Below are 25,733 nucleotides of genomic sequence, written 5' to 3'. Positions count from 1 at the left end.
AATAATCTTCCTCTGAAATGTGTTGAAAGAGTTACAAAGGCTTTCCAAGGTGTTTCAAGGTAGAGAAATGGCTCTTCTCTCTCAAGGTATTACTCATCTCCTTTTGTGTGCTACGTGCACTACCCAAGCTGACCCAGAGCCAGCGTCAGATCTTCCCAGTCATGTGATGATGTGCACAGAGTGCTAAATGCCGTCCATTTAAAAACGAATTTAAAGGTGAGAAAAGTAGTTGTTGCTTGAAAGATTTTCCATGAGCTCCAAGGTGATAGACTATTTACAGGTGTAATGCCCGATAAACCACCATTACACTGACTGACACTGTGGTAAGAGGGAAGCTGATGTATATCAAATGGGAAAAAGTGAGAAATTATTTACCTACAAAAGTGGGTAAAGTGCATGTCAAAATGTGCCTGCTAACATCATAGGAATAGTCATACATGCCCATTTCCCTACCTACATACTGTAAATGCACGGTTGGAGAGACATAATCTGAACAAAGTAAAGAAGGATCAGACATCTCTATTTTGTACCACCTCTATGTCAAGATGTGCAGCTGTCCCTGTACCCTCTGTGTGGTAAATGTCCGGACGTAATCACAGGGCTAAGAGCTTTGGCTCCAGCCATCTATTCCTGACTGTGGATGAAAGCAGAGTTCCTTCCTGGCTCTCAGGCAGGCCGAGCTGAGTGTATTATGGGCCGTGCCACACAGCGGGCGACAGAGTCACTGAATTACTGGCAGTAATGCACAGGGCCAAGCAACGGGGCACTCACAACCTAATCAATCCAGGGGCCAGGGATGAGGACATTTCTGCACAGAAGAATAACTTAGGAAAGCAACTTTAGATAGAACCTTGTCATGAGGTAGGAAGATACAGTCTTAATACATTATACAAATGGTAGCAGCTCACTAGTGTCTGTGCAAATTAATTCAATTTTGAGGACTACATGACTGTAAAGATTAAGGTGTACACTTACATTGTTGGGTCAAATTGGATAAACTGCGGATGAATCTGAGACTAAATCCAATCAAGGCCTTTGAATAATGAAATGAAGACTACTGTAACAGCAACAGTTTTGCCTGTTCTTGACTGTTTTGATGCATAGTGACAACAAAGGAATTTCTCCATTACATTAGATGGCATTTTTCAAAATTACATATACAGTTGAAGTCGGGAAGTTTACATACACCTTAGCCAAATACATTTCAACTCAGTTTTTTTTTTACAATTCCTGACATTTAATCCTAGTACAAATGCCCTGTCTTAGGTCAGTTAAGATCACCACTTTATTTTAAGAATGTGAAAAGTCAGAATAATAGCAGAGAGAATTATTTATTTCAGCTTTTATTTCTTTCATCACATTCCCAGTGGGTCAGACATTTACATACACTCAATTAGTATTTGGTAGCATTGCCTTTAAATTGTTTAACTTGGGTCAAACGTTTCGGGTAGCCTTCCACAAGCTTCCCATAAGTTGGGTGAATTTTGGCCCATTCCTCCTGACAGAGCTGGTGTAACTGAGTCAGGTTTGTAGACCTCCTTGCTCACACACGCTTTTTCAGTTCTGCCCACAAATGTTCTATAGGATTGATGTCAGGGCTTTGTCATGGCCACTCCAATACCTTGACTTTGTTGTCCTTAAGCCATTTTGCCACAACTTTGGAAGTATGCTTGGGGTCATTTTCCATTTGGAAGACCCATTTGCGACCAAGCTTTAACTTCGTGACTGATGTCTTGAGATGTTGCTTCAATACATCCACATAATTTTCCTCCCTCATGATGCCATCTACCTCATGATGCCATCTATTTTGTGAAGTCCACCAGTCCCTCCTGCAGCAAAGCACCCCCACAACATGATGCTACCACCCCCGTGCATCACGGTTGAGATGGTGTTCTTCGGCTTGCAAGCCTCCCCCTTTTTCCTCCAAACATAACAATGGTCATTGTGGCCAAACAGTTCTATGTTTGTTTCATCAGACCAGAGGACATTTCTCCAAAAAGTACGATCTTTGTCCCCATGTGCAGTTTCAAACCGTAGTCTGGCTTTTTTATGCCGGTTTTGGAGCAGTGGCTTCTTCCTTGCTGAGTGGCCTTTCAGGTTATGTCGATATAGGACTCGTTTTACTGTGGAAATAGATAATTTTGTACCTGTTTCCTCCAGCATCTTCACAAGGTCCTTTGCTGTTGTTCTGGGATTGATTTGCACTTTCGCACCAAAGTACGTTTATCTCTAGGACACAGAACGCGTCTCCTTCCTGAGCGGTATGACAGCTGCCTGGTCCCATGGTGTTTATACATGCGTACTATTTTTTGTACAGATGAACGTGGTACCTTCAGGCATTTGGAAATTGCTCCCAAGGATGAACCAGACTTGTGGAGGTCTACACATTTTTCCTGAGATCTTGGCTGATTTCTTTTGATTTTACCATGATGTCAAGCAAAGAGGCATTGAGTTTGAAGGTAGGCCTTGAAATACACCGACAGGTACACCTCCAATTGACTTAAATAATGTAAATTAGCCTATCAGAAGCATCTAAAGCCATGACATAATTTTCTGGAATTTTCCAAGCTGTTTAAAGGCACAGTCAACTTAGTGTATGTAAACTTCTGACCCACTGGAATTGTGATACAGTGAATTATAAGTGAAATAATCTGTCTGTAAACAATTGTTTGAAAAATTACTTGTGTCATGCACAAAGTAGATGTCCTAACCGACTTACCAAAAACTATAGTTTGTTAACAAGAAATTTGTGGAGCGGTTGAAAATACCTCTACCACTACTAATACCTCTACCTCCACCTCTACCACTACTAATACCTCTACCACTACTTCTACCTCTACCTCTACCAATACTAATAACTCTACCTCCACCTCTACCACTACTAATACCTCTCCCACTACCTCTACTAATAACTCTAGCTCCACCTCTACCACTACTAATACCTCTACCACTACCTCTACCACTACCTCTACCTCCACCTCTACCACTACTAATATCTCTACCAATACCTCTACCAATACCTCTAACACTACCTCTACTTCTACCAATACCTCTAACACTACCTCTAACACTACCTCTAACACTACCTCTAACACTAACACTACCTCTACCAATACCTCTACCAATACCTCTAACACTACCTCTAACACTACCTCCACCAATACCTCTACCAATACCTCTAACACTACTTCTACCAATACCTCTACCACTACCTCCACCAATACCTCTACCACTACCTCTACCACTACCTCTACAAATACCTCTAACACTACTTCTACCAATACCTCTACCACTACCTCTACCACTACCTCTACCACTACCAATAACTCTACCAATACCTCTACCTCTACCACTACCAATACTTCTACCACTATGTATACCAATACCTCTACCAATACCTCCACCAATACCTCCACCAAAACCTCTACCAATACCTCTATCAATACCTCTACCAATACCTCTACCAATACCTCTACCACTACGTCTACCAATACCTGTACCACTATGTATACCAATACCTCTACCAATACCTCCACCAATACCTCCACCAAAACCTCTACCAATACCTCTATCAATACCTCTACCAATACCTCTACCAATACCTCTACCACTACGTCTACCAATACCTGTACCACTATGTATACCAATACCTCTACGAATACCTCTACCAATACCTCTACCAATACCTCTACCTCTACCAATACCTCTACCTCTACCAATACCTGTACCACTATGTATACCAATACGTCTACCAATACCTCTACCAATACCTCTACCACTATGTCTACCAATACGTCTACCAATACGTCTACCAATACGTCTACCAATACGTCTACCAATACCTCTACCAATACCTCTACCAATACCTCTACCAATACCTCTACCACTACCTCTACCACTACCTCTACCACTACCTCTACCACTACCTCTACCACTACCTCTACCACTACCTCTACCAATACCTCTACCAATACCTCTACCAATACCTCTACCAATACCTCTACCACTACCTCCACCAATACCTCTACCAATACCTCTACCAATACCTCTACCAATACCTCTACCAATACCTCTACCAATACCTGTACCACTACCTCTACCTCTACCAATACCTGTATCACTACGTCTACCTTTACCACTACCTATACCACTATGTCTACCTTTACCACTACCTATACCAATACCATTATCTCTACCAATACCTTTTCCAATACCTTTACAACCATTAGCTTTACAAACATATTAATCATTATGTAGAACAACAATTCCCCAGGTCTCATACAAATGCACTGGTGACCAAGTCATGCATGTTGTGGCTAAATGTTTGCTGAAGGTAGGTATTCTTCTGGGGTAGGAGCAGGAAGGAGCAAGAGGGTGGGGTGGTGGTGTTGGGGATGAGTTGGGTAATGGTGGTGTTGGGGGGGCCGCATCAGCTTATCATAGCGACACATGCACCGTAAAAGCACATCAGGCCTGTTTTCCTGTGTGCAGGCCAGCGTAGCCTGCTCTCCAAAGCCCAGGAAATTACAGTCCAACCAAGCAGAAAAGAAGAGTGGGATTTGGACACAGGCATCACCTGTCTCAGCCCGTCTCCCCAAAGCCAGGTCTAAATGAAGTGGACAACGGGCTATTTATTCCCCCTATTCCCCCTGACTGCATGGCCAAGCGTACGCTTGCTGACAGGACTGGCCGCTGTCTCCTCCCGTTATCTCACTGTTCTGTTGTCTCAGCGACTTTGAGGATTAATCTGAAAAACCTTCCTCCAACCTCCCTCCACATCCCTTGAAGAGATGACCTAGCCACTGTGAAAAACACAGACGGGCAGCAACTGTAAAAGTTGATTAAACAACAAGTTTCAGTATGTCAGTCATTGCTGTACGTGGTGTTTGGATTCAACTCAAAACCCGCAGTGTAGCCATATTGAAAATAAGTGTGTGGATCTGGGTAAAGTTGTCTCGTGTAGGAAAAAAAGTGCATTTAAATAAAACAAATGATTACTTTTAGATAAGGCTGTAGGTGTGCACATGTATACATACGTGGCTCTATGTGTGTGTGTCTGTTTGTGAGAAGGTGTGTGTGTGGCAGTATGTACACACATACACACACACACATAGACAGTAGCAGCGGCCCATATAGTTTTCCGTAGCACTGTCAGTAGGTGACAGTCTAAGGAAAGACACGTAGGAGGAGTGGAGGAATAGAGAGTGGTACCTCTCAGATCTGCTGTCAAGAGCTGGAGAAAAAATAACATCATATCTGAGAATGCTGCTGTCTACCGCAACTCAGAGCCTTTCCCTTACAGTACCAGGAGAGCTTGGGAACCCAATATAATATGCAATTGTATTTAAATGCACACCTAGGAAATGTTAATAATGTGCGTATCCCAACTTTTACATTCCTCATTTATGAACTTAAACTCTTATTAGAGCTTTTGAAATATTAAAGTAATATATCATCTTTCAGACAGTTATGTTTTAGATTAGCATTTTAACCCGTATTAATGACTTTCCCACAATTTCAAGGCTTGAATCGACTTACAAAAGATGTGTTATTTTCTCCTTCGTCATTCAGATCATCTGCAGTAGCATCTTTCTCCCTCTCTCTTTCTCCCTCTCTCTTACTCCCTCTCTCTTACTCCCTCTCTGCTTTTGGTGACAAGCCAAATTTCTTCAGCCTCCTGAGGTTGAAGAGGCGCTGCTGCTCCTTCTTCACAACGCTGTCTGTGTGGGTGGACCAATTCAGTTTGTCCGTGATGTGGAGGCCTAGGAACTTAAAACGTACTACCCTCTCCACTACTGTCCCGTCGATGTGGATAGGGGGGTGCTCCCTCTGCTGTTTCCCGAAGTCCACAATCATCTCCTTTGTTTTGTTGACGTTGAGTGTGAGGTTATTTTCCTGACACCACATTCCGAGGGCCCTCACCTCTTCCCTGTAGGCCGTCTCGTCGTTGTTGGTAATCAAGCCTACCACTGTAGTGTCGTCCGCAAACTTGATGATTGAGTTGGAGGCGTGCATGGCCACGCAGTCGTGGGTGAACAGGGAGTACAGGAGAGGGCTCAGAATGCACCCTTGTGGGGCCCCAGTGTTGAGGATCAGCGGGGTGGAGATTTTGTTGTTACCTACCCTCACCACCTGGGGGCGGCCCGTCAGGAAGTCCAGGACCCAGTTGCACAGGGCGGGTGATGATGACGAGTTTGGAGGGTACTATGGTGTTAAATGCTGAGCTGTAGTCGATGAAAAGCATTCTCACATAGGTATTCCTCTTGTCCATATGGGTTAGGGCAGTGTGCAGTGTGGTTGCGATTGCGTCGTCTGTGGACCTATTGGGGCGGTAAGCAAATTGGAGTGGGTCTAGGGTGTCAGGTAGGCTGGAGGTGATATGGTCCTTGACTAGTCTCTCAGAGCACTTCATGATGACGGAAGTGAGTGCTACGGGGCAGTAGTCGTATAGCTCAATTACCTTAGATTTCTTAGGAACAGGAACAATAGTGGCCCTCTTGAAGCATGTGGGAACAGCAGACTGGGATAAGGATTGATTGAATTTGTCCGTAAACACACCAGCCAGCTGGTCTGCACATGCTCTGAGGACGCGGCTGGGGATGCCGTCTGGGCCTGCAGCCTTGCGAGGGTTAACACGTTTAAATGTTTTACTCACGTCGGCTGCAGTGAAGGAGAGTCCGCAGGTTTTGGTAGCGGGCCATGTCAGTGGCACTGTATTGTCCTCAAAGCGAACAAAGAAGTTATTTAGTCTGTCTGGGAGCAAGACATCCTGGTCCGCGACGGGGCTGGTTTTCTTTTTGTAATCCGTGACTGACTGTAGACCCTGCCACATACCTCTTGTGTCTGAGCCGTTGAATTGCAACTCTACTTTACTGACGCTTAGCTTTTTTGATTGCCTTGCGGAGGGAATAGCTACACTGTTTGTATTCGGTCATGTTTCCGGTCACCTTGCCCTGGTTAAAAGCAGTGGTTCGCGCTTTCAGTTTTGTGCGAATGCTGCCATCAATCCACGGTTTCTGGTTTGGGAATGTTTTTATAGTTGCTGTGGATACGACATCGCCAATGCACTTTCTAATGAACTCGCTCACCGAATCAGCGTATTCGTCAATGTTGTTGTTGGATGCAATACGGAACATATCCCAATCCACGTGATCGAAGCAGTCTTGAAGCATGGAATCAAATTGGTCGGACCAGTGTTGAACAGACCTGAGCGCGGGAGCTTCTTGTTTTAGTTTCTGTCTGTAGGCTGGAAGCAACAAAATGGAGTCGTGGTTAGCTTTTCCGAAAGGAGGGCGGGGGAGGGCCTTATATGCGTCGCGGAAGTTAGAATAAAAATGATCCAGGGTTTTACCAGTCCTGGTTGCACAATCGATATGCTGATAGAATTTAGGGAGTCTTGTTTTCAGATTAGCCTTGTTAAAATCCCCAGCTACAATGAATGCAGCCTCAGGATATGTGGTTCCCAGTTTACATAGAGTCAAATAAAGTTTGTTCAGGGCCATCGATGTGTCTGCTTGGGGGGGAATATATACGGCTCTGATTATAATCAAAGAGAATTCCCTTGGTAGATAATGCGGTCGACATTTGATTGTGAGGAGTTCTAAGTCAGGTGAACAGAAGGACTTGAGTTCCTGTATGTTGTTATGATCACACCACGTCTCGTTAATCATAAGGCACACCCCCCCCCCGCCCCTCTTCTTACCAGAAAGATACTTGATTCTGTCGGTGCGATGCGATGCGTGAAGAAACCAGCTGGCTGCACCAACTCCGATAGCGTCTCTCGAGTGAGCCATGTTTCCGTGAAGCAAAGAACGTTAGAGTCTCTGATGTCTCTCTGGAAGGCAACCCTTGCTCGATTTTCATCAACCTTGTTGTCAAGAGACTGGACATTGGCGAGTAGTATGCTAGGGAGTGGAGCGCGATGCGCCCGTCTCCGGAGCCTGACCAGAAGACCGCTTCATTTGCCCCTTTTACGGCGACGTTGTTTAGGTTCGCCGGCTGGGATCGGATCCATTGTCCTGGGTGGAAGGCAAAACACAGGATCCGCTTCGGGAAAGTCATATTCCTGGTCGTAATGATGGTGAGTTGACGTTGCTCTTATATCCAGTAGTTCCTCCCGACTGTATGTAATAAAACCTAAGATTACCTGGGGTACCAATGTAAGAAATAACTTGTGAAAAAACAAAATACTGCATAGTTTCCTAGGAACGCGAAGCGAGGCGGCCATCTCTGTCGGCGCCGGAAGTAATTCATCATGCATGTCGTTGCAAGCATGGTGCTTGCAGCGGCAGGGATGTGGGTTTGATTCCCAAGGGGGACCCGTATGGAAATACTGGATAAGAGTGTCTGCAAAAAAATTATAATAAAAATGACTAAAATATGTGTTTGTTCCTGTGCCCTCAACACTTGGACAGCAGCACTGCCAAATCATTTATTAACATGAAGTGCATCAACATTCTGAATGAATGTGTGAGTAATAGTATATCTAGTGGAAGTAATATACTGGGTAGGGAGTAACAGTGCTATCTATTAGTGTAGATGTATGCCATTCACGGTGCTTCTGGCGTTTGGTGTAATATCATATAATGTGTAAGCAATCATGCTATTGGTGTGGGTGTCATTCATGCATTGGGTTTTCTCCAGAAGAATCATGCCAGTGTCTCATTTACAGGCTACATCTGCTGTACTAGTCACCATAGAAATCCCAGGGTTGACAATTTAGAGCCATCTGCCCCTCGCCCCAGCACCCCCCACCCACCCCCACCCACACACTGAACTCAAGGCATGTTGTGGCTGTCCGAACACGTGAGCAACACTCAACAGGACAGAACACTCAACATGTCACCTGGCTAAATGAGTGTGTTATTTACCACTCCACACTCTGCCTGCCCATCATCCACCCACCAATCAGCACGCTGCATCCCTCTCCTCCCGACCCGACTGACCCCGAGCTTGTCGCCATGGTGATGCTGATGGTGAGGATGGTCGGAGAGAAAGGCAGCTCTCTCCATCCATGTCCCTGTCTGTCTGTCTGTCTGTCTGTCTGTCTGTCTCTCTCTCTCTCTCATTCTCTCTCCCCTTCCCTCTCTTTATCTCTCTCTCTCTGTCTCGCTCACTCTCTCTAAATTTCCCTCTCTCTCTCTCTCTTCTCTTCCCTTCCCTCTGTCTCTCTCTCTCTTCCCTTCCCTCTGTCGCTCTCTCTCTCTCTCTTCCCTCTATGTCTCTCTCTCTCTTCCCTTCCCTCTATGTATCTCTCTCTCTCTCTCTTCCCTCTATGTCTCTCTCTCTCTTCCCTTCCCTCTATGTATCTCTCTCTCTCTCTCTTCCCTTCCCTCTATGTCTCTCTCTCTTCCCTTCCCTCTATGTGTCTTTCTCTCTCACTCTCTCTTCCCTTCCCTCTTTTCATCTCTCTATCTTTCTCTCTCTGTTCCTTTCCATTTCCATCTCATTAACATTATTTTTCACTCTAATTGAACTTAATTAGAAAATAATGTTCCACATTAAATCCGAGTGAACATGTTGCCCAGTCCGTTGAGCCATGTTCTTAACATTCACAGGCTAATCTCCCGCGGACAGATTCTGCGTGTAGATCGAAGAAACTGCCGGGACAGTTTTTAGATTTCTTCATTGGTTATTAGTATCCGGAATGGGCGAAGGCAGTGCTTAAACTGCTTCGCACGTGCGCCCACATGGATTGGAAGGTGGGTGGGGGGGGTGGGGGGTTCTTTGGCTGAGAGTTTATTTTTGCAAGGGTGGAGACTTCGTGTTTGCTGGAACTCTTCATTTCAAACATGTATGAACACAGAAGTTAATCACGCAGCTGACCAAATCATGCTTGATTTTACTTCTGGGTTAAAGAGATTCTCAAGTTATTTTTGTATACATTTTAGCCAGTAGTTCTGAAAGTAGCGTTCACGAGCCAAAAGTGGTTCCTGAAAATGGTGTATTTCATCCCATATGTGCAGACTTGTGCACTACACCATCGCTCTCTTTCTCTCTCTCACTCAAATGGCGAGCTCATTGGCTAGAACCCATATTGCTAGGGGGCCCACAGATTATGCATGTATGAACTACACATTGACACATCCAGCCCAAAGTGGGAGGTTTAAAAAAAGACTTATTAGTCGCCAAAGTTCCAGAGATTGTTCACAGGCAAATATTTATTATATTGATTGCTTTGTTACTGCGTCAAATATGCAGGTGTTAATCTGATTCTACATCTCAGTGGGACTGACCTCTGAACACCACAAGACTTCTGATATTTTACTCTGAATGTGATTCGTCTAGTACACAGACAGAAATAACAAGCATCTGTTGCATTTGTACAGTATATCATATAATCGCATACACTGATTTCATATTTTCAGGCTGTATCATTAATATGGTGATATAAAGTGACCTTGTAAGAATGCACAACATTACCCGGCGAATGTTAATCAATCATCATTAAAGGCCAGGGATGGGAGGGGGAGTTATTCAATACTGTCATCCCCTGCCCAACCTTGGCTGACATTACACTGTAACACTGATGTATTGACAAAGTCACTAAAGGCAGAATGAAACAGTTTAATTCCACATCAAAACACGACATGGTATGAATGAGCCGCTGTTGTCTGGGTGTTCTGAATTGATTAGAAGCCAGTGAGTAAACAGAACACATCAGTTTGATCTACAGTTAACCCTTCCTCTGAGGTCGGAGAGAAGACCAGAACCACAGTGCTACAGTAGGTCTGTGGCTGAAGCTAAAACTAGCTCTAAAACCAGAAAGAGAGGAGACCTCCAGTCCTAGACCCATTTGCCTTTAAGCTCTCTTTAGGGTAATGGAGATTTTAATCTACCTCTGAATATTTCATGTTTTATTTCCACACCATCCATAAGCTATGAGTGGAGAAAGCCATAAAGAATGTCACTAGAGCTAAACCCCAAGCACCAGTGGGCACTATAAAAAAGGTGAATATTGTCCCAATTTTTTTCAGGAGTTGACCATCCATAACAAGACAGAGTAGTCCCAGTCTGCAGACTGCTGTGTCGGGTGCTTTTCCCTCATTCTAAGTGATCATGGGGACAGAGTGCTACTTTACTGTGTGTCCCTGACTGCTGCAGGCCTCAGACACACATAAGGAGAGGGAGGAGTGAACGGCTGGTTCAGCACTTTGGGTTAGAATTTGGAACATTTAACGGCTACTGGGATCAGAACTATTAGTGAGCGTAATTAGTAATGACCGGAACATAACGAGGAGGCAGGTGCTCAAAATGACAAAATAAAACCCTGATAGTGTGGGCTATCAGCTGATCGATGATGTTGATGATTGATGATTGATGTAAATCTGCTAGTGAGCAAGTGTAAATCAAATAATATGCTGCTGTGGCAATACTGTTGATATGGAAACTATGTAGCTAGTAGCTACACACACTCGAGCAGTGACCGCATCTCAATCCATGCATGTTTGGATACTGGTACAGTGAAATGCATTTCTTGCCATCTCTAAACCCAGCAATGCATTAATCAATAACAATGCATTACTAGAAAAAAACACACAAGAAATAAGAATAGGAAATATGAAATGCACAATAAAGCAAGTAAGTAAGTAAGCATACTACATACAGCAAATATTGAAAATATTGAAAAAGTCTGGAGTGATGGAGGTAGATATGTATAGGGGTAAGGTGACAGGGATACTGGAGTGATGGAGGTAGATATGTATAGGGGTAAGGGGACAGGGATACTGGAGTGATGGAGGTAGATATGTATAGGGGCCAGGTGACAGGGATACTGGAGTGATGGAGGTAGATATGTATAGGGGTAAGGGGGCAGGGATACTGGAGTGATGGAGGTAGATATGTATAGGGGTAAGGGGGCTAGGCAACAGTATAAAATCAAATCAAATCAAAATCAAATCAAATTGTATTCGTCACATGCGCCAAATACATATAACATGAAATGCAACATGAAATGCTTACTTACAACCTCTTAACCTACAATGCAGTTCAAGAAATAGAGGCGGTGATGCAACCGATTAGGATGCTCTCGATGGAGCTGCTGTAGAACTTTTTGATGAGCTGTGGACCAATGCCAAATCTTTTCAGTCTCCTGAGGGGGAAAAGGTGGTGTCATGCCCTCTTCACAACTATGTTGGTGTGTTTGGACCATGATAATTTGTTGGTGATGTGGACACCAAGGCTCTTGAAACTCTCGACCCGCTCCAATTCAGTCCTGTCGATGTTAATGTGGACATGCCCGGCCCTCCTTTTTCTATAGTCTACGATCAGCTCCTTTGTCTTGCTCACATTGAGAGAGAGGTTTTTGTCCTGGCAGTCTCTGACCTCCTCCCTATAGGCTGTCTCATTGTTGTCTTGTCGGTGATCAGGCCTACCACTGTTGTGTCGTCAGCTAACTTAATGATGGTGTTGGAGTCGTGCTTGGCCACAGAGTCGTGGGTGAACAGGGAGTACAGGAGGGACTAAGCACGCACCCCTGAGGGGCCCCAGTGTTGAGAATCAGCATGGCAGATGTGTTGTTACCTACCCTTACCACCTGGAGGCGGCCCATCAGGAAGTGCAGGATCCAGTTGCAGAGGGAGGTGTTTAGTCCCAGTGTCCTTAGCTTATTGATGAGCTTTGAGGGCACTATGGTGTTGAATGCTGAGCTATAGTCAATGAACAGCATTCTCACATAAGTGTTCCTTTTGTCCAGATGGGAAAGGGCAGTGTTGAGTGCAATAGAGATTGCATCATCTGTGGATCCGTTGGGGCGGTATGCAAATTGGAGTGGGTCTAGGGTTTCTGGCATGATGGTGTTGATGTGAGCCATGACCAGCCTTTCAAAGCACTACCGACGTGAGTGCAGCTTGCATATTAGTGTGTGTGCAGGTGTGTGGAGTCAGTACAAATTTATGTGAATATTATGTGTGAGAGAACAAATGATGGAGTGATGGAGTGAGTGTGTGAGTGTGTGAGTGCGTGTTGGAGTGACAGTGTGTGTGAGTGTGTAGGGCCCTGTGAGTGTGCAAAGAGACAGTGCAAACTATTGAAGTAAAAGGTCAATAAAGATACAAGGTTAACTCAGATAGTCTGTGTAGCTATGTTGTTAGCTATTTATCAGTCGTATTGCTTGGGGTGGGTGGGGGGGGGGACTTGACAATGTCACGGCAACTTGCGGGAGGTGGGTTCAGAAGAACAACAACAAAAACTGTGTACAACAAATATGTGCCTGATGAGAGCCATAACTGATTCTACGTGCAACTGACATATTGGACTCCTCCAGTTTTCCACTTTAAAAGTTATATTGGTTAACACCCCTAGCATATAAATGGTTAACACCCCTAGCATATAAATGGTTAACACCCCTAGCATATAAATGGTTAACACCCCTAGCATATAAATGGTTAACACCCCTAGCATATAAATGGTTAACACCCCTAGCATATAAATGGTTAACACCCCTAGCATATAAATGGTTAACACCCCTAGCATATAAATGGTTAACACCCCTAGCATATAAATGGTTAACACCCCTAGCATATAAATGGTTAACACCCCTAGCATATAAATGGTTAACACCCCTAGCATATAAATGGTTAACACCCCTAGCATATAAATGGTTAACACCCCTAGCATATAAATGGTTAACACCCCTAGCATATAAATGGTTAACACCCCTAGCATATAAATGGTTAACACCCCTAGCATATAAATGGTTAACACCCCTAGCATCCCAGTGGGACAAAAGCATGTAAGCTTCGTACACACATACAGTTTGCACAACTTGTTCAAACTCAACTTGTTTTGTCTATCTTGGTCTTCTTCCAGAGCCACAGACGTGGTGTAGAGCACACACTGTGTGTGTAATTAAGTAAGGAAGGGTATGAGTTACCCTGATGAGGCCATGGGAGGCCATGTGAGACCCCGGCAGAGAGAGAGAGCAAGACTGCACCACTGAAGCTGTGTGCCAACTGTCGAGGGCCTGAGGACCACAGAGGGGAGGGAGGCAGATCGATGGCGAACAAACAGCTGTTGGATACAGTGATTCCATTACTACCCTACAGTGGATCAAAACATTCCTTTTGGCAAATGTAAACGATATTGCCCCTTTGGTGGCTGAGCTTATGGGGACAGCAGGAGAGCAACACCACCACACAGAGAAAACCTACACTCAACTAGCTGGAAGGGGAGGAGAAATCACGGCTACTGTGCTCCTGAACTATGTGGAGGAAATCGTCAGACCCCAAGCTGCAGCACACTGTCAGATAAATCATCAGGAAAATATGCAGTAATGTTCTGTAGCAGCAATAGTACAGAGAGCGGGAAGAGTGTGGTACCTTAACTCATACAAAGAGACAACAGCAAACATATATTATTCCTGATGGATTATTGAATTTCTCTCTCTTTCATTATCTGTCTCTTCACTCACTCCTAATTTCTCTCTCTCTTTCCCTCTCGCACTCTTTTTCCCTCTCTCTTTTTCCATCTCTCGCTCTCTCTCTCTCCCTCGCTCTCTTTCCCTCTCTCTTACTCCATACTCTCTCTCTCTCTCTCTCTCTCTATATATATATATATATATATATATATACTGTATATACATATTGCTCTCTGTCTCTCTCTCCATCTCCATCTCTCTCGGTTCTCTCCTGTGACTCCTCCTCCTTGTCTCTCATCGCCCTGCTGTCAGTATCTATGAGGCTGAGTAGACTGCAGTAAGCTGGGGGATGAGGTTGTGCTGCCATTGTGTCATTCTACAGCGGCGTCTGGGAGCATTGAGGAATAGGTCTTATCTGAGAGCAGTAATTTGATCTGGCATCGGGAGCATGTCTCTGTCCCCTGATCCCCATTCTCTCAGCTTTCATGTGCCAGTCTCAACCCAGCTGGGAGACTGTAAAAACCTTTTTTGTCAGCCTTTTGGTAGTGAGGAGGAACAACTATTATGAGTTAACCTTCCTTTCAGATAACAGGGAATTGGTTAGCCTTGTTGCCAGGAAGCTATTTCACAGTGTGCTGACCATACAGTACATGCACAACAAGCAGACAAACACTCACACGATTCTGTCCAACAACATCAATGCGCTGCCTAAGATGGTTTAGGTCTACAGAGGGCAGACTATCTTTAAAAGAACAGAGCATTGACTGGTCAGATATACAGACACACACAGTCAAATATACACCTACATGCATAGCCAAACTTCCTCAAACACACCTTTTAAACTGTGTGTAGTGTTTGTTATCTTCTCAAGTTCTATCTCAGAGTCTGGCTGTGTGTCTGGCTACAGACGCATGTCCAGTCCTTTAAACTCTCCTCCAGCTCTCTCATACCTTTACACACCTCAGCCAATGATAACAGCTCTCTTATATCCTTATACCCAGGAGCTTCTGCTTGTTTTCTTCTTCTCTAAATCCTCTATCTTCTTCAACTTCCTTTGTGTCTTGTTTCTATGGAAATGGCTGCATCTCCAACTGTACAACTGTAAGTAATCATGAAATCCCTCTCAAGTCCTATACAGGAGTGAGTGACCTGCTCATGTGCTCTGTGCTGCACTAGGGATCAGACAGACTAAAAAAACACTCCAATGCATTTGGGAGCTCAGAGTCTCCAGCAGCAGAGGGAGAGGCTACTGTCATCTGTCATCTACCCTGAGCCAGACTCCATCTGAGGGGGATTTACCAAGCCTGACATGGGTATGGGCATGGGGACAGGCTGCAGTCCAGCCCAATGATAATAGAGCCTTTACAGGAGAACTATAAAGACCATGACCATCGAATGAGAGGGAGAGAGATGGAGAGAGAGAGAGGAGAGGGAGGAGAGAGAGGAGAGGGAGGAGAGAGAGGAGAGAGAGGAGAAGGAGAAAGAGGGAGGGAGGAAAGAGAGGAGATGGAGAGAGAGAGAGGAGAGGGAGGAGAGAGAGGAGATAGAGAGAGAGAGGAGAGGGAGGAGAGGGAGGAGAGAGAGGAGATGAGAGAGAGAGGAGAGAGAGGAGAGGGAGGAGATGGAGAGAGAGAGGAGAGGGAGGAGAGAGAGGAGAGGGAGGAGAGAGAGGAGAGGGAGGAGAGAGAGAGGAGATGGAGAGGGAGGAGAGAGAGGAGAGGGAGGAGAGAGATGGAGAGAGAGAGGAGAGGGAGGAGAGGGAGGAGAGAGAGGAGAGGGAGGAGAGGGAGGAGAGAGAGGAGATGGAGAGAGAGAGGAGAGGGAGGAGAGAGAGGAGAGGGAGGAGAGAGAGAGGAGATGGAGAGAGAGGAGAGGGAGGAGAGAGAGGAGATGGAGAGAGAGGGAGGAGATGGAGAGAGAGAGGAGAGGGAGGAGAGAGATGAAGGAGAGAGAGGAGAGGGAGGAGTTGGAGAGAGAGAGAGGAGAGGGAGGAGAGGGAGGAGAGAGAGGAGAGGGAGGAGAGAGAGGAGAGAGAGGAGAGGGAGGAGAGAGAGGAGAGGGAGGAGAGAGAGAGGAGATGGAGAGAGAGAGAAGAGGGAGGAGAGGGAGGAGAGAGAGGAGATGAGAGAGAGAGGAGAGAGAGGAGAGGGAGGAGATGGAGAGAGAGAGGAGAGGGAGGAGAGGGAGGAGAGAGAGGAGAGGGAGGAGAGAGAGGAGAGGGAGGAGAGAGAGAGGAGATGGAGAGGGAGGAGAGAGAGGAGAGGGAGGAGAGAGATGGAGAGAGAGAGAGGAGAGGGAGGAGAGGGAGGAGAGAGAGGAGAGGGAGGAGAGGGAGGAGAGAGAGGAGATGGAGAGAGAGAGGAGAGGGAGGAGAGAGAGGAGAGGGAGGAGAGAGAGAGGAGATGGAGAGGGAGGAGAGAGAGGAGATGGAGAGAGAGGGAGGAGATGGAGAGAGAGAGGAGAGGGAGGAGAGAGAGGAGAGAGGGGAGAGGGAGGAGAGAGGAGAGGGAGAGGAGATGGAGAGGGAGGAGAGAGAGGAGAGGGAGGAGTTGGAGAGAGAGAGAGGAGAGGGAGGAGAGGGAGGAGAGAGAGGAGAGAGAGGAGAGGGAGGAGAGAGAGGAGATGGAGAGAGAGAGGTGAGGGAGGAGAGAGAGAAGAGGGAGGAGAGAGAGAGGAGATGGAGAGAGAGGAGAGGGAGGAGAGAGAGGAGATGAGGAGAGAGGGAGGAGATGGATAGAGAGAGAAGAGGGAGGAGAGAGGGGAGAGGGAGGAGAGAGGGGTAGGGGGGAGAGAGATGAGAGGGAGGAGAGAGAGGAGATGGAGAGAGAGAGAGGAGAGGGAGGAGATGGAGAGAGAGGAGAGGGAGGAGAGGGAGGAGAGAGAGGAGAGAGAGGAGAGGGAGGAGAGAGAGGAGATGGAGAGAGAGAGGAGAGGGAGGAGAGAGAGGAGATGGAGAGAGAGAGAGGAGAGGGAGGAGAGAGAGGAGATGGAGAGAGAGAGAAGAGAGGAGATGGAGAGAGAGAGAGGAGAGGGAGGAGAGAGGGGAGAGGGAGGAGAGAGAGGAGATGGAGAGAGAGAGAGGAGAGGGAGGAGAGAGAGGAGATGGAGAGAGAGAGAGGAGAGGGAAGAGAGAGAGGATAGGAAGGAGAGTGTGTGAGAGATTGCTAGATATGAATTCCACGCTTGCTTGGACAGAAAGATGAATGTTCTGACACAGGAAGTATCACATGGACAAACTGTGTCAGTGCTTTAAACTTTTGTTTTCATTTGTTGTTGTTTACATGAGCCTGCGTTTATTTGTATGAGTGCATTTGATTGTGAAGGAATAACATTCTACATCTGTTCTTCATTTCTGTATATGGTGGTAGCAACTGAACAGCAGTAAGTCAATGATTTGGGTAAGCTGCAGAAAACGGCAAATACAATAACTATAATAGTGCAGCGGTTAAAAACTACGAATCATGGGAAGTTGCTGATCCCGTGTCCTCGTCGTCTGTTGTCTGTGTTGTTCTTCTATACAGTATCTCTCCCTCCTTCTCTCACCTCTGAATATTGTCTGAGTGTTTCATAACAGCGGAAAGCGTGTGGTTCCTTCCTCACATTTCAGACCATTAACAATACAATGCGTCAGTCTAGAACAATCAACGGTGCTGTTTACAACAGAGATTAATATATAACAACATCCTGTTAGAGACTCCCTCCTGAGAGAGAGAGAGAGAGAGAGAGACAGAGGAGGAAACAGAATGATGTTGTGGGCTCTGGTAAACAGCCTGTATAGAGGATGAATGAGTGGCATGAGGTCATAGCCCAGTGGGGGTGGGGGTGTGTGTGTATATGAGAGAGAGAGAGAGAGAGAGAGAGAGAGAAAGAGAGAGAGAGAGAGAGAGAGAGAGAGAGAGAGAGAGAGATAAAGAGAGGGAAGGGGAGAGAGAGAGAGAGAGAGAGAGAGAGAGAAAGAGAGAGAGAGAGAGAGAGAGAGAGAGAGTGTGTGTGTCCGTTTCTGTTTCTCTGTGTGTGTTTGTGTGCGTGTGTGTGCGCGCGTGTGTGTGTGTGTTGTGCGTGTATGTGCGTGTGTGTGTGTGTGTGCGTGTGTGTGGGTGTGTGTCTGCGTGTGTGTCTGCGTGTGTGTCTGCGTGTGTGTCTGTGTCTGCGTGTGTGTCTGCGTGTGTGTATGTGTGTTAGGGAAAGTCAGGTGAAAGCCCCAAACTTTGCATCTGTGTGACTGATAAAGCAGTTAGCGTGGAGCTCCAATAACACAATGTGTTCTGAGTGGGCCAGGCAGGCTCTAAAACATAGCAGAGCAGGGGAGGCAATGGATTATCATAATGCTGCCGCTCCTGGGAATCAATCCATGACTCATTTCCACATTTCTGAATTCAATTGGGCAGTGCATTGGTAGCAGACCAAGAGGGAGAGAGAGTAATTGCATGCTATCCTTTTAGCAATGTTTTCTCTGGATCTAATGTGACTAACAGTGCAACATCCAGCACCAAGCATGTCATGGCAACAGGCCATATATGGACGTAAGCAACTAAATACAAACAGCATCTTCCAATGAAAGAGTCAACACCGACACAAACTGTTAAACCACTGATATGTCATAACTTAAACCATCGAACACAGACAACTACACAACTCCTCAGACACTCACGCAGGTGGACACAGTCACACTCCTTAATCAAAATCTACATTTAACTGAAGTGAAATGGCAGTGGTTTAAAGAATTACCTCGTTAAATAAAGGTTAAATAAAATACATTTAAAAAAATGATGTGTGCATACTTGCCAGTGGGGACTGAGATTGGAGGCTGTGTGTACATGTGTGTGTGTGTATTCAGACCATTTGCTATGAGACTCGAAATTGAGATGTTTCTACAACTTGATTGGAGTCCACCTGTGGTAAATTCAATTGATTGGACATGATTTGGAAAGGCACACACCTGTCTATATAAGGTCCCACTGTTGACAGTGCATGTCAGAGCAAAAACCAATCCATGAGGTCGAGGGATTGTTCGTAGAGCTCCGAGACAGGATTGTGTCGAGGCACAGATCTGGGGAAGGGTACCAAAAAATGTCTGCAGCATTGAAGGTCCCCAAGAACACAGTGGCCTTCATCATTCTTAAATACACAAATACAGGTGTGCAAAGCTTGTAGCGTCATACCCAAAAAGACCCAAGGCTGTAATCGCTGCCAAAGGTGCTTCAACAAACTATTGAGTAAAAGGTCTGAATACTTATGTAAATGTGATATTTCAGTTTTTTATTTTTAATAAATGGTGCTTTGTCATTATGGGGTATTGTGTGTAGACTTATGGGCTGGATTTGTTTTTTTTTTAAGTCAAGGAGTCTGAATACTTTCCGAATGCACTGTATGTGCTTGCGTGTTGTGTGTAGCTGGGGAGAGCTCAGGAGAGAGATGTAAATGTCAAGTGCTTGGCTGTGTCTCTGGTTTAATCCCACCTGGGCCTGCTGTCTCCCTCTGCCCCTCTCTCGGAAGCCTGCTCCTTCCTTCTACTTCACCACCAATCAAACACCCCAGACACTTATGTTTAGCCACACACTCCATTGACAGTCATTAAAAAAGCAAAGTCACATCTACGAACATGCACTCAACTAACTAGACTTGTGTCTATCACTGCAAGTGGGATACAATCAATTGTGTGTGACTTGAAGAAAGAATCACTCTCTTTTGCAAGGGAATGCTTTAGTCAGGAAGACACCCCAGAGGCATTTCAATAAACTAGATTCTCGCAGTCTTCTTATAACTCTTTTATCACAAACCTTCAACTTGTGACTGATAGCATCAAGTCACCCATGAGAGAATTTGAGTCCATTTTCTTTCAGACAGATTCTGCCAGATAAATGCACTGCCTAGATCTGGAATCTAAGTCTGTAGTTGAAACCCTAACACCTCTACTATCTCTCTAATGTTACGTTTTACACATATTTTGTTGTACATGAATGCATAAAAGCATCAGGGGATGGAATCAAAATGTCTGTCTTTCTTTCGGCTGTGTGAGTTATGTACTCACCGTGTAGGATCTGATGGCCTCTCTGTCGAGCTCTTGGCTGACGGACACCTCTCCGGTCACCCTGTTGATGGTGAACACACCCTTGGGGTCCTGGTCAGCACCGGACCCAGTCATATGGAAGATGTGGTCATTCTCCATCCCCGGCGAAATCACCTGGAGCCACACAAAACAACAAGCAGTCATTAGCAAATTGTCAGTATTAAATCATAACTGGCTGTATTTCTTCCACTGAAAATATGGATGATGTATTTCTTACATACTGTATGTATTCAAATAATGCAAAATCTTCCAAGCAAATGTCCTAGTAACACCAAAACATGATTGCTTTCAGTTAAGTATGTGTATCAGCAGAACAATTCAGATGAGAACATGGTTTGGCCAGATGTGTAATTGACGTGTAACCGGATGTGTAACCAGATGTGTAATCCGATGTGTAATCAGATGTGTAACCAGATGTGTAACCGGATGTGTAATTGGATGTGTAACCGGATGTGTGACCGGATGTGTGGCCGAATGTGTAACCGGGTGTGTGACTGGATGTGTAACCAGATGTGTAATCAGATGTGTGACTGGATGTGTTACCATCTGTGTTACCAGATGTGTAACTGGATGTGTGACCGGATGTGTAACTGGATGTGTAACCGGATGTGTAACTGGATGTGAGACCGGATGTGTAACTGGATGTGAGACCGGATGTGTAACTGGATGTGAGACCGGATGTGTAACCTTATGTGTGACTGGATGTGTAACCAGATGTGTAACCGGCTGTGTAACCATATGTGTGATCGGATGTGTAACCAGATGTGTAACCGGCTTGTGTAACCGGATATGTAACCAGATGTGTAACCAGATGTGTGACCGGATGTGTAACCAGATGTGTAATCAGATGTGTGACCGGATGTGTAACCGGATGTGTAATCCGATGTGTACTCACAATAAGCTAGCAAAGGCAGCAACATCCACAGGTCCCAGCAGAAGGAGGAAGGTTAAAGGCAAAAGAGATCAGAGGATGTTAGATTCACACCACACTGCACACTCACATGCCCATGCAGACTGGTTTGACATGTAAAACCAGTGCTTACAGACCGTTCCCAGATCTGTTTGTGCTGTATAACCAACTCATATGGCGGTTGTCATGCCAAACACCATAGGTGTTGGCAAGATGCTACAAACAGATCTGGAACCAGGCCACAATGTCTATGATACTGTATGCAGGGGTGAAAGTAGAATTCATTTCTTCCCGGTATGGAACCTCCTTTACGTGCATGTACTTTTTTAATGGGCCTATTCATCGATTTACATATAGAATCCCTATTCATTCAATAGGACCTCTATGGGCCTAGTTGTAAAGAATTGTCATTTAACTTTTAAAATGAATTACCTTTTTATTGTGGCATAAACACAACCAGTCATGATGTTTTCATTTGATTGTCAAACAGTCACTTCAAAGGGCTCCTTTACTAGACTACCTGCATGTTCAACCTCTCACAACATATTTCCTTCCTCCAAACAGGGGTGAATGGAAGAGACATCTGTTACACAAAACACCAACAAGTGTAAAGACATATGGTGATTGTCATTAGGCCAGAATTTTTGCGTCCACTGCCTTGGTTAAAGGTCTGTTTTCATCTAACCACATCTATTTTTGGCGCATAGGCTACAACACACATTTTCAAGTTCATTCACACATTTTTCATGCCTCTGACATGCGGTAATATTAAAAAGTAGTATAATAGCCTCCAGTTTTCTTGACATTTTGTTATAATTATTGTGATAGGCTCATGTTTTACTGGTACGGCGTACCCCCACTATTTACAGTATTTTGCCGGGACCCCGTACTGGGCCTCCTTACTTTCACCCCAGACTATATGAGGACATACACTATATTTACAAAAATGTATGTCCTTCAAACCTAACATTTTACTGCAGTGGGCTTAGTCAGGGTCACACAGAGTGATTCTTGGTAGTCTTGAACAAATCAACTTTGAAACAAAAGTCTACACCTCACACACATGGTTATGGGCTTAAAAAAATAAGACACATGTACCATGTCAGATATAGAGTTGAAATGTATTACATTTTGAGTTTGCATCCCAATATTACACTTTATATACATCACAGATGACTGAAATGTAACAAAACTGTTTCACATAGAAACACCAGATTTTCTGCGTGTAAAAAAAGAAAAATTACGAATAACATTCCATCCATGAAGCCACTATCAAGTGAATTTGTCATTTGACTGCAGTAAAGGACTACAGAAAAGTTATGGGTAGGTAATTAGTTAGTTACAAACACAGATCCAATTGATGTTATGTCATTTTACATTTTTCCCCAGAAGAACATATGTTGTCCTAACCCATGAGCAGCACAGCACATATGTACTGTCACGTTCCTGACCTGTTTTCTTTTGTCTTGTATTTATTTAGTTGGTCTGGGCGTGAGTTGGGTGGGTTTGTCTATGTGTGATTTTCTATGTTGGGATTTTGTGTTCGGCCTGGTATGATTCTCAATCAGAGGCAGCTGTCAATCGTTGTCCCTGATTGAGAATCATACTTAGGCAGCCTGGGTTTCACGTGTGTGGTGTGGGTGTTTGTTTCCGTGTTTGTATTCGTGCCACACGGGACTGTTGTCGGTTGTACTCATTTTTGTTATTTTGTTTCATGTTAGTGTTCAGTTTCGTTTTAATAAATGATCATGAGCACTACCCACTCTGCGTGTTGGTCCGATCCATGCTCCTCCTCGTCTGAGGAGGAGACCGACTATGACGACCGTTACATGTACTGTGTATTTATAGTAAAACATGGGGCTCTCACAGAGAGTTCACTTGGAGAATCAGTATATTCACACACAGCTACAGAATAGTCCATTTGAATACAACCATTCCGTACCAGCTACATTATACTTTCACAATGGACTATGCGCCTAAAAAAGGACCTGCAATTATTTAACGACAAACAAACACAGCACATACAGTACCAGCCAAATGTTTGGACACACCTACTCATTCAAGAGTTTTTCTTTATTTTTACTATTTTCTACAATGAAGAATAATAGTGAAGACATCAAAACTATGAAATAACATATAGTAACATATAGTAACCAAAAAAAGTGTTAAACAAATCAAAATATATTTAAGATTTTAGATTCTTCAAAGTAGCCACCGTTTGCCTTGATGACAGCTTTGCACACTCTTGGCAATCTCTCAACCAGCTTCATATGGAATGCTTTTCCAACAGACTTGAAGGAGTTCCCACATATGCTGAGCACTTGTTGGATGCTTTTCCTTCACTCTGTGGTCAGACTCATCCCAAACCATCTCAAATGGGTTGAGGTCGGGTGATTGTGGAGGCCAGGTCAACTGATGCAGCACTCCATCACTCTCCTTCTTGGTCAAATAGCCCTTACACAGCCTGGAGTTGTGTTGGTAATTATCCTGATGATAGTCCCACTAAGAGCAAACCAGATGGAGTGGTGTATCGCTGCAGAATGCTGTGGTAGCCATCCTGGTTAAGTGTGCCATGAATTAAAAATAAATCACAGACAGTGTCACCAGCAAAGCCCCCCCACACTATCACACCTCCTCCATGCTTCATTGTGGGAACCACACATGCAGAGATAATCTATTCACCTACTCTGCACCTCACAAAGGCATGGTGGTTGGAACCAAAAATCTCAAATTTGGACTCATCAGACCAAAGGACAGATTTCCACCGGTCTAATGTCCATTGCTCGTGTTTCTTGGCACAAGCAAGTCTCTTCTTCTTGTTGGCATCCTTTAATAGTGGTTTCTTGGCAGCCATTTGACCATGAAGGCCTGATTCACACAGACTCCTCTGAACTGTTGATGGTGGGATGTGTCTGTTACTTGAACTCTGTGAAATATTTATTTGGGCAAACATTTCTGAGGCTGGTAACTCTCATGAACTTATCCTCTGCAGCAGAGGTAACTCTGGGTCTTCCTTTCCTGTGGCGGTCCTCATGAGAGCCAGTTTCATCATAGCGCTTGATGGTTTTTGCAACCGCACTTGAAGAAACTTTCAAAGTTCTTGAAATTTTTCAGATTGACTGATCTTCATGTCTTAAAGTAAAGTAATGATGGACTGTCGTTTCTCTTTGCTTATTTGAGCTGTTCTTCCCACAATATGGGCTTGGTCTTTTACCAAATAGTGCTATCTGTATACCACCCCTACCTTGTCACAACACAACTGATTGGCTCAAAGGCATTATGAAGAAAAGAAATTCCACAAATTAACTTAACAAGGCACACCTGCTAATTGAAACGCATTCCACACAGCTGGTTGAGAAAATGCCAAGAGTGTGCCAAGCTGTCATCAAGGCAAAGGGTGGCTACTTTGAAATATATTTAGAAAAAAAACATATATTTTGTTTAACACTTTTTTGGTTACTACATGATTCCATATGTGTTATTTCATAGTTTTGATGTCTTCACTATTATTCTACAATGTAGAAAATAGTACAAATAAAGAGAAACCCTAAAATGAGTAGGTGTGTCCAAACTTTTGACTGGTACTGTAGATGTAGGAACAACTGTAGTTTTGTGTCTATTTGTGTACTTCAAGGAAAGGCAACATTTCAAGGTCATCTGTTGTTCCCGTATAGACATCTAATGGTGGAGTCTTCTTTTTAGAGCCATTGACATCCAGCGAGTTACTGCTCTAAGATGAAATCCAACTGGGCTTGTTTAACCCCTGCACCAAATATCTAGTTTGTTTCAGCACTACAGTACCTACAGGAAAGCATAGGAACAACGGTTTGCTGACTTCTACAGGTTTCAGAGATTACAAATAATAGATCAGCTTTCAATCGCACTGCCTTCTAGATTTAGTCTGGGGGGTGACGGATAAAGGAGGTCTTTATACGTGAGTTGGTTCTCAGAGCAGACAGCACTCTATTCACTGTCTCACTGTCTCTATGACAATGAACACAACTTCAACTACTCATACAGCCACATCATTACTTAGGCAATGAAAGCAAACTGCCTCTTTCAGGGACATTTCCATGTCATCAAACAGTCTCTGGCCCCTACTAGGGCTGTTGCGGTGACTGTATTACCGCCACACCAATAGTCATTAGTCATGACTGCAGTAAAATTCCACGATTCACTGTAATCTTCTCTTATGCACTCTGGACATGTTTTAATAGTACCCAACTCGCTAATGATCGTCATGTTGCTAATGGCCTAGTACTCAGCGCTCTATTGTCCCTCTAACCACACTGACATCCTGAAAATGTAATCTAAAATCACATTAAACACTTATCATCAAAACAGTATCATGCTTTTAAAACTCACTTCACTGTGATCGATCCATTTGAAGAAAGAAG

At 44.5% G+C, this 25,733-nt stretch overlaps 1 protein-coding gene across 1 annotated transcript in view; it reads right to left on the bottom strand.

The window, feature by feature from the left end:
* cdh13 (cadherin 13, H-cadherin (heart)) overlaps positions 1-25,733 on the bottom strand; it is a 570,143-nt gene that overhangs the window by 285,070 nt on the left and 259,340 nt on the right. The window contains exon 5 of the mRNA XM_055934321.1: positions 20,388-20,540. Within this exon, the coding sequence (XP_055790296.1) occupies positions 20,388-20,540 (153 nt within the window). The remainder of the gene's footprint in view (positions 1-20,387; positions 20,541-25,733) is intronic.

Source organism: Salvelinus fontinalis, chromosome 9 (assembly GCF_029448725.1).
Source record: "Salvelinus fontinalis isolate EN_2023a chromosome 9, ASM2944872v1, whole genome shotgun sequence".
In the NCBI taxonomy this organism is placed as follows: domain Eukaryota; kingdom Metazoa; phylum Chordata; class Actinopteri; order Salmoniformes; family Salmonidae; genus Salvelinus; species Salvelinus fontinalis.
The sequence above is the reverse complement of the archived record's forward strand: the minus strand, read 5'-3'. Positions and strand labels throughout refer to the sequence as shown.